The sequence below is a fragment of the Miscanthus floridulus genome, chromosome 4 (assembly GCF_019320115.1).
Source record: "Miscanthus floridulus cultivar M001 chromosome 4, ASM1932011v1, whole genome shotgun sequence".
NCBI classification, from domain to species: Eukaryota; Viridiplantae; Streptophyta; class Magnoliopsida; order Poales; family Poaceae; genus Miscanthus; species Miscanthus floridulus.
In genome coordinates this window covers 76,538,737-76,547,569 of record NC_089583.1, presented here as the reverse complement: position 1 = coordinate 76,547,569, position 8,833 = coordinate 76,538,737, and the positions used below count along the sequence as shown (strand labels likewise).

The 8,833-nt window shown below is 41.8% G+C and overlaps 1 protein-coding gene and 1 pseudogene across 3 annotated transcripts; both read right to left on the bottom strand.

Annotated features, from left to right (window-relative positions):
• Window positions 1–884: 884 nt before the first annotated feature.
• LOC136551763 (transcription factor JUNGBRUNNEN 1-like) lies at window positions 885–2,640 on the bottom strand (annotated as a pseudogene).
• A 2,298-nt stretch (window positions 2,641–4,938) lies between these two features.
• On the bottom strand, window positions 4,939–8,721 carry LOC136549836 (uncharacterized). 3 transcript variants are annotated; one of them, XM_066541260.1, is made up of 10 exons: window positions 8,496–8,721; window positions 8,080–8,168; window positions 7,852–7,959; window positions 7,633–7,715; window positions 7,218–7,351; window positions 6,884–6,933; window positions 6,703–6,795; window positions 6,500–6,591; window positions 5,459–5,565; window positions 4,939–5,299 (listed from the first exon to the last, which is right to left on the bottom strand). In XM_066541260.1, the coding sequence occupies exons 1-10, from the start codon at window positions 8,703–8,705 to the stop codon at window positions 5,258–5,260; spliced, it is 1,008 nt and encodes a 335-aa protein (XP_066397357.1). In that variant the 5' UTR covers window positions 8,706–8,721; the 3' UTR covers window positions 4,939–5,257. The 3 variants fall into 3 exon arrangements, with proteins under 3 accessions (XP_066397357.1, XP_066397358.1, XP_066397359.1); XM_066541261.1 differs by having other exon boundaries at window positions 7,852–7,963; window positions 8,055–8,168; window positions 8,496–8,636; XM_066541262.1 differs by having other exon boundaries at window positions 7,852–7,945; window positions 8,055–8,168; window positions 8,496–8,636.
• Window positions 8,722–8,833: the final 112 nt, after the last annotated feature.

The following is an 8,833-nucleotide window of genomic DNA, read 5'->3' as shown; positions in this document are numbered from 1 at the left end:
AAACTTGCCAAGTCCTAAAAACCAAACCAATTAGAGAACAAGTAAGGAGGTATTCAAAGTCCCAATCAAACAAATCAGAATAAAAGAGAGATTTTTCCTTACCTCTTCACCCTCTTCTTCTTGGATCCAGAGGCTTCGTGAGGTGTTGTGGCAGCTTGAACGGGCTGTCGCGTCTGGGGACCGAGCAGGCAGTTCTTGGCACCAACGGCGGGTTCATCAAGGGTGTCGTCGCGCGGAACGCCGAGGCCGAGGCGGTGCGAGTCCCGGCTCCTGGGCGAGCGCGGTGAAGGGCTTGAGATCGAGCAGTGACGTCGGGCTGTGCGCCGTTGTCGGCGAGTCTAGGATCTGGCGCGCCGCACCTGGCCACCCTGAGCTAGACCAGCAGCATGGGCAAGGCAAAGATTCGTGGCCTCCCTACGCCAGCGCCAACCCCTGGGGAACACGCGAGTGGAACGAGATCAGCGCAGTGGATCTGGCCCCTCCTCCACTAGCAGCGACGCCAAACATGCCACGTTCAAAGCTAGGCCCGGATTCACCTTGTAGACCTCGATGCCACCGCCGCCCCCACTAATGGCGCCTCCTCGGCCAGATCCAGCTCGTTGTCCTACTGCTCCTCCTCAGCCGGTGCGAGCAGTGCGAGTCTCGTTGGGGAAACAGTAGGAAACAATGCACTCGGCGAAGTCCAGTTGGGAAGGCGCAGCGATGCGCTCGGAAGAGCATGGAGCGTCGGCGATTTGGGGAAGCATAGGAGGACGACTCGGTAGAGAGAGGGCGGAGGGAGCGTGGATAGGAACGGAGGGTACGAGGGCATTTTAGGAAAAGATGAAACGCGAGGACGTTTTATAATTTGGTAATTCCCTTCTGACCCAGAACGTCTTATAAATTGGTATGGAGGGAGTAATTACTAAACAGCTGAATATATTATTACCAAGTTATTCTCCCCTCTGATACCTTTGCTGTTAACATGGGTATACTCTGTGAGATATAAAGCTAACTGAAAATGTACGATAGGTATTCTTCTGCTAAGGTAGCTCTTACTGTACATCTAACTATGCATAATATTTTTCAGTAGAGTTGCTATTGGACATTTCTGCGGGATGTGGGGAACAAGGGAGAGAATCACATGGCATGTTGCTTGTCCAATCATCTGGCGAACCTACCCCTAAATTAAATGGGAATTTTATTTTCCCTGGGATTCCACACTCATTGCCTGAACTGTATCTATTACCAGATTTTCTTGTATATGCGTCACCATCACTATTTCCAATACCTCCACTCGAGTCTGTAGCCCAATCAACCATATATCCATTGGATGGTCCAAGCAGTCCAGACTCTGCGTTTGGTATAGCTTCATTCATACTGTTGAGTATTCCAGGGGCCATGCTTAGCATCACTGATGTGACATCTGATGATTTCTGCTGAGATTGTATTTCTAATGGCAAGATGACTGAACTACTATGGATGTCTTTCTCTAGGTGGTAGAGATGGGCTACGGTTGAAAGTTATGACTTTACATGGAGAGCCATCCTGTGAGTTGTTAAGATTCTGCTGCTGTTGTCCCTGCAGACACTGTTGGCTGTTGAATCGATTTGCTGAGCAAGTGGAGCTTTCCAATGCAAAATGGGAAGCTTGTATGGACTGCAAAGCAGGTAACAGCTCTGGCTCTGTTTTTGTAATTGATTGAGGACCCCAGGAGTGAGATAGCACTCTTTGTGCCACAGAATTAGCCTTTTTAAATATCCTGCAAATAGCCCATGCATCCTGTTTGATAAAAGTAAAGTATGAGAAAAATGCAGCACATATATTTTTTATTTTCTGAACTTCTGTGCTAGAACTGAATGCTCTGAGTAAAATGCTTACGTTGGCTGGAATGTTTTTGTCTTTTGGTGTTTTATGACGTGAGGGGTCATTGAGTGAAGGAAGCCTGTACTCATGCATCATCCGGTCAGTCTTGATTCCTCTCGCTGCTCTCCCTTTGTAAAAGACTAGGGACTTCTTCAGGCCTATGCACTTGGTCCCTTCAGAAGAGTAAACTGGCCTATCTGTTCCTGTTGCTTTCCAGAATCCAGCTCCTGGGACTCTATTTGGTCTAGCAATATTCCGATACTTCCGGTCCCTTGGGCAGTAAAAGTACCATTCCTTCTCCCCGGTGCTCGCAAGCTCTATGCAAGAACAAGATGATAAATGGTTGCAGCAAGTAAAGGTGAATATAGAAGGGCATGAAGTAAAATGCTGCAGAAAGCCAAGTAAACTATATATCTAAGTCTGATGGGAAGGTACTAATCTACTAGGTGCTCATTGTTAGTTTGAAAACAAGCAGCTTGTGCTCTAGCAAATAAGTGTAGAACTCATTAAAAAACCGCTACTATGTTCATAGACATTGAACTCGGCATTGAAGTTCATAGCCATTCAGTGACAGGAAGAACGTTAGGTACAGTACAGAGATGGAGTCGCTTACTTGGGAGATCCCATGGATCATACTTGTAGATGTCCAGCTGCCTAATGAGCTCAATGGACACAGGTTTTTGCTGAATCTTTCTCTTGAGATAAAAGCTTATGAGCTCTTCATCTGTAGGATGGAACCGGAAACCTGGAAGAAGAACCTCATCAGACATTGTCCATATCAGCTCTCTCATCCATGGTTGAGGCTGGTGAAGCCAGATCTTGATTGCCTGTTCTTGTGCTACTTATGTGGAGGTAGAATGGTTTTTAGAACTGAAGATGCTCAGGTAAGACAAACGGCCAAAGCTGTCTCTCTGAAGTGAAACCAGTATCACAGCAAATTACTATGTACTCACTACTGAGCTTTGTTTCTTGAACAAAGATGTCACGGCTCTTATATAGCACATCTTTACGACGAACTGCTTCTCATTAGATGAACGTTGCCAAAGACCTCATCCTACACGTCTTGTACTTATTCCGGGTCATAAACGTCAAAGGCGGGTGGTTAACGTAGGAGTAATGTCTAATCTGTGCATTAGAAAAGTATAATCGCAGCTGCTAAAACACGACTCTCAAATGGGAGTGCCTCCTTTCATTACAGAACTCCTATATTCCTTGTCTCGTTGAACCTATTTGACTTTTTTAATCAGGGATTATATTATATCAATGAAGACAATCTTAGCAGCATATAGGGACTATTAGTCCCTTCCGATTCAGACAGAGGATTATGATCTAGGTAGGTATCTAGGACACCATGAGAAGCCATAAAAAAATTGTCATACAGCAGTAGTTGCGTTGAGAAATTATATACAAACTGAACAATTTTTAGGAAACAGCCGGATGTCTTTTAGCTTTCCCCAATTTTATTTTCGTTCCATTTTTCATGCTTGAAATCCGAATTAGTTAAATTGGATGAATTTCCAGTTGACCCAATGACACAAATCAGCCTTGCAGCCCTACTCATGCCACAGTCTGCAGCAATATTTAAATTCTTATTAGATTCACTTTTTTCTGCAAAAAATACTGCCAAGACATATTTATCCATTCTCTGGATTAGAAAATCTCGTTGTTATTCGCCACGGCTCGTGGGTTATATATCACGATGATCCATTGTCCACTTGTCTAATTTTGTTCTCACTGTGTGGACGCTTCATTTTGTGGACAGACATTTTTTGCTGTTAACCTAATCGATTGGAGCACTGTCGATGTGACAGCATGGACACTTGAAAATTTCTTTCACCACTGATCGGCGCGATGCTTATTTGTTTGGATGTTCATCTAGTTTATCGCGAACTATGACACAATTCTTGTATAGTTCATAATAAGAGCACATTCTTAGTTAAATCTTGTTTAATGGCTACATTTTATGAGTCAGTCCTACATGAACCTTGTAGAACCGTCCCCTGTCATTTTTCTTTCAACAGTAGTTCTTCAAGTTAGCATACCTTTTATTTTGAATTTTTTTTTTGAAAGAAATATTTCTGATGAAATGTGTGGCTTCCATCTCGTTTACATGGTGACCCTGATAATAACTCAGATACATTCACAAGAAACTACAACATGGTTACTATCTAGTCCATCCGACAAGGGAGCAGGCTTCATACTTCCCTATCATTTCATTTCTTTGCCCATTTACACATACTGACCTTGCATCGCACAATTCACGGCAATTACAGATCCTACATGCATCTTGTCATGACTGTAACAGGATGGAAATGGACTGGCCAGAAAGACGCCTAACTTCATTTGTTCCTTGAATGAAATTACTAGATAGGACAACCAAAACCAGACTGCAGATCAATCATGTATCAAGAAGAGAACAATTAACAATCAACGGATCTTGATGTCGTTATTGCGGCCCCCTCCATTCACACAGATGATCCAAGGAAAAAACAGCGAAAAATCCTCAGTTCCACCATGTTCATAGCCATGCCAGTGACCTCTGTAAGAAACTAATCAGACCTATATTGAGATTGGAGGTAGTAGACGCTAGAGCCCTAGTCCGACTGTCCCCATGTTAGGCAGCACTTCGCATTGGCTCTCTTATACAGGGGAAAAAAACCACTACTCTTAGCAGAACTGATACTGCTCTTGGGGGTTAGTGGAGTATACTATATACTGCAATTCCTGGACGTTTCCGTCTGTCGATCAAATTGTGGTAAAAAATGACTGTAGATTTCCTTTGTGAAACTCACATTTGACTTGTGAAGTTAAAATTCGTTACACATCAAGAGTGGCAAAAATATGAAAAGGTTTAATAAACAATGATAAGACTTAGAGTAATTCTAGGGATCTTGCCATTCAAATATTTTCTATTGATTCGATGCACAAACCAGTAGCTTGTGCATACGCCCATCTAACACAACACAAAGCAGATAAGTATATTTATCGATTTTAATTTATTTATTGTTTCCTAATGGTATCTTATCTACACTATAGAAAGCCAGATATGCGAGGATAAATGATTCCATCACACATACTTGTACACATAAAACATGATGTCAATTGTCATTACACCTTTCTTTAATAAACAATATCAGTACAATTTAATTGAGTACTCCAGTTGTAAGAAACACTCTCAAAAAGGGCAGCTGTGTTCTTACATTAAGGTCAATCTGCCATCTTATACTGTATAAACAGCTTTACAGACTAGTGATGCCTCGTAACAATTCTGGGAACGCAACCATCAGCTAACTTGAAGACTCATATTTCTTTGTCACGTGGTTTTGCTGCCATCAGGTGTGCAAGAGCACATAACCAACAGATATCCTTGATATCATATTATGCACAAAATGTGCCTGGTTTGTTCAAACCTTCACGATGCTCCCAAGAGCTCCTTGAGATCATATCCTTGCAGCTAAAACAGTCGAAAAAACACTGTGAATTGCTTACCTCTTACTACTCAAAACAGAAACTAGCTGTTCCTACTCTTGCGCAATTCTATGCATGTTAGCCAACTTATAATTTCGAGAATTTTCACCAGGAAAGTTACCACATAGAGACTGACAAGACCTACCTGAAGAAAGGTTAGCAGAAGTATTACTCCTGAGTTCCAAAATGCATGTATTGTGATCGGAGTTAGAAGATTGCGGGTCTGAGCATATGAAAACCCCAATGCAACACCTGCATAATACTCAACTAGGTTACTGAATGACGATGGCATGCCAAACACTGATACAAATAGAATAGCAACTCCAGTAATTATAACCGGTTGTTTATGCAAATGTTGTATTGTAACTGTCTGGTTGTAACCCCTTGGCTACAATTTGCAGCCATGGCTGTCATATCTCAGTATCCGTGCAGCAATTTTAACTCCTTTCTTCTAAAAACAGGCCATACATATGACATGCGCACAAATGATGGCATGGCAAAAACTTATATGACCAAATTAGCAATTCCTGTAATTGACAATGTATTGGATATGACAATGGTTGTGATTCTGTATGGTTTTGTGGATGTCAGGTTTAATTGCATTTAGGAATTGTGCCTGCCTGTGGTATTTTTGCCCACAATTTGCAGCTCTGACTGTCATATATTTGAGGAAGATTTTAACTTCTTTCTTCAGTGAAAAGGTCACAATTATGACACATCAAAAAAAGCCCAAAATGATGTAACAAGACAAATGCTGCGTTGTGCATTTGGATATGGCCAAATTGGCTACCAACTAAGGGCAGTCCCAATGCTAGAAACCACATATAGTTTCTCTGTCTATTAATTTACGTAGACACTATACATAGAAACTATGTTCCAAATGGATAGTTTCTACAGAATAATCTTTTCTCCAATCACGTCTTCTTTCTCCCTCATCTACCTATCACATCTCTTCATGTATTGGTTCCCAGTGTAGACATAGTTTCTTATTAAGACCATTTCCTCCTCTCTCTCTCCTCATTAAATCACTTGCCGCAACATCAAAATGCTTAGGTGGCAGTAGTAATTAATGCACATAAAAACTATGATGGTTTCTGCATTGTGGGTGCCCTAATGCACCCTTAACAAATATTGAATTCATATAGTTTTCTATTTAGTTATATCTGAATAAACTGTAGAGAATTACCAAGTATAAACAGCTGTGGAAATTGTCCAGGAGTCAGATGAGCAAGGGCAAATACAGCAGCACTGACAAGTACACAAACTGGAGTAGGAAACCTGTACCCAGAGGTAACTGGTGAATACAGAAACATGCAAACTTGTAATGCACCAAGTTTGTACATGCAAGGAAGAGAAAAGAAAGTGCTAGGGCAATATACTTGGATTTACCACTTAGTCAAGGACACCATTAGAAATCCTCGAAACAGAGTCTCCTCGAGGAGTGGTGCTAGAACTCCAGTGATTCCCACCAAAAATGCAGTGCTAGCAACAGAAAATAAACAAGATCAAGTTTGGGTTTCCTGGTAACAGGCATTAATCCACTAAAACACAAAGACAGGACACATGATACCTGGTAGTGGATGAGCCAATCAGGGGCAACAAAAGGACTAGTGAATCAGTCTGAGTCAATGAAAGGAACATTTTCAGTGAGTACATAATAGTAAATCACAATGCCTCAAAAAAATAATGAATTACAAGAAGAACTGAACGTTCCACATACACTAAGAAGTCAAACAAAATATGAAAAAATGTGCGATTCAACACATAACTTATTTTTGTTCTAAATAAATTGAATGACAGAGTTTGGAATGGAATTGAGGTGGCAAATAAAGTGTGAGAAATAATAACCAACAAATGGCAGTGCACCAGAAAGGTCTAGTTGCTAAAGCAAATATTTGTCTGACCTCTCTCTCTGGAGTTTCACCATTCAGATAAGTCATAGCAGCTCCGGCTAAAGCAATAGAAATTATTGCTCCAAAGAGGCCAACTCCAGCCCACAAAAGCCATCCATTCTGCAGCTTGAATGGTTCATTAATATCTGAAAGTTCAACAACATTCTTGTATAAATATAATTGTATTCTTTGATAAAGATGTTATAAAAGCAACTATTCGTCAGGTATTAAACTTTGAGAAGCATCACCCATGAAAAAGAGAATAAATGTAGACTGTTAATTACAATTTAGAAAGCAATTCATGTTCCATAAAAATATCACACTATACTTTCCACCTGACAAAATAGCTTCCATGATAAAAAATGGTTCTCTACTTGCATGAAAACAACTTTATTCAGTGACCAAGGTAACAAGACTGAGTCCTGACCATAACGAAACACATCATCTGGGAATGGTCGAAAAGTGTTGGTGATGCCAAATATAACGCCAAGCACTACTACTGTCACGCTCCTGCACAGAACAGTACAAAAGCAAAATGTAAGTCTTTTGGCAATTTGTGATGTCATTTATTGGTGGAAGATAATCAGCTTGCCATCAAGGGAATTTAAAGGTATTGTGCTCATAAGCATAAAAACATGTATCATACAGTTGCCCAAAAAAGAGTATTTCTGCCTTCTCATCTATAGTTGCCTCCACAGCTTTAAATCCCAGGTATTGCAAAGCCGATTGCTCAACCAATCCTGTCAGAACAAAGCTGTCTAAAGAACACTCAGAATGCTTTATTCAATACACCAGTACAGTAAAATCAAACTTGCGAAGCTCACTGTATACAACATAAAATTCAAATACCTGGTGTGCAAAGGTGATGGCTTACCTTACTCCACAGCCTACCATGCTGAGCACAACGGTTTGCCACTCCCATGGCACATCCCATCGTCGAACGATCGCCCACTCGTCCGAACTCTGCTTAGGGCCCAGATAATGTCACAAGATCCACGCCAATCACCACAAAAACAGAATGAAAGTTGGAATAGGCGAAATGCATTTAAACTCCAGAAATGTCCAAGATTCAACTACACACATTGCTCTTATAGTCTTATATGGATTCCTGAACGCTTACTCTGGTGCATCCATTTAAACAATATATATTCCCCGCTAGTTCCGGAAGCTAAATTATGCACTTAACATTCTGCATCCATAATTCCCTACTTTGTTATTTACTACCGGAGCATGTACTTGTTGTGTGTTCAATTCAGGAGGTTATAAAGAAATGGAACGTTTGAGCATCACCTTATCTGAAGGCGAGGAGAAACACGCGAAGCCTCCGCCCCTCCTCCACCGGCCGGTCACCGGCCGCCGCTGCAACCGCTGCTCAGACCTTGCTTCTACGCGGACAGTTGGGGATGGTTTCCTTTGCCTCGAGAGGAGGACGGGTCTGCACGGGAGCGGCCGGAGGAGGATAAGTGAGAGCGGCGGCGACGACGACGCCATCGGAAACATGCCTTCTGCTCTCTCTGCTCTGCTCACCGAGGTGAAGAGAAGCCGCGTACCACGCACGGTGAAGTCTGTCTCGCGGCTTTGCGGGGATAAGATTGAGGAGTCTTTCGAAAATCACGCACATTACAAGG

Excerpts from the sequence above, each read along its gene's own strand:
- LOC136549836 (XM_066541260.1), bottom strand. The coding sequence starts at position 8,705 with ATGTTTCCGATGGCGTCGTCGTCGCCGCCGCTCTCACTTATCCTCCTC. Across the intron at positions 7,716-7,851 it reads ATACTCTTTTTTGGGCAACT|GAGCGTGACAGTAGTAGTGC; the intron begins GTATGATACATG and ends TGTTCTGTGCAG. Across the intron at positions 6,796-6,883 it reads ATTGGCTCATCCACTACCAG|CACTGCATTTTTGGTGGGAA; the intron begins GTATCATGTGTC and ends TTCTGTTGCTAG.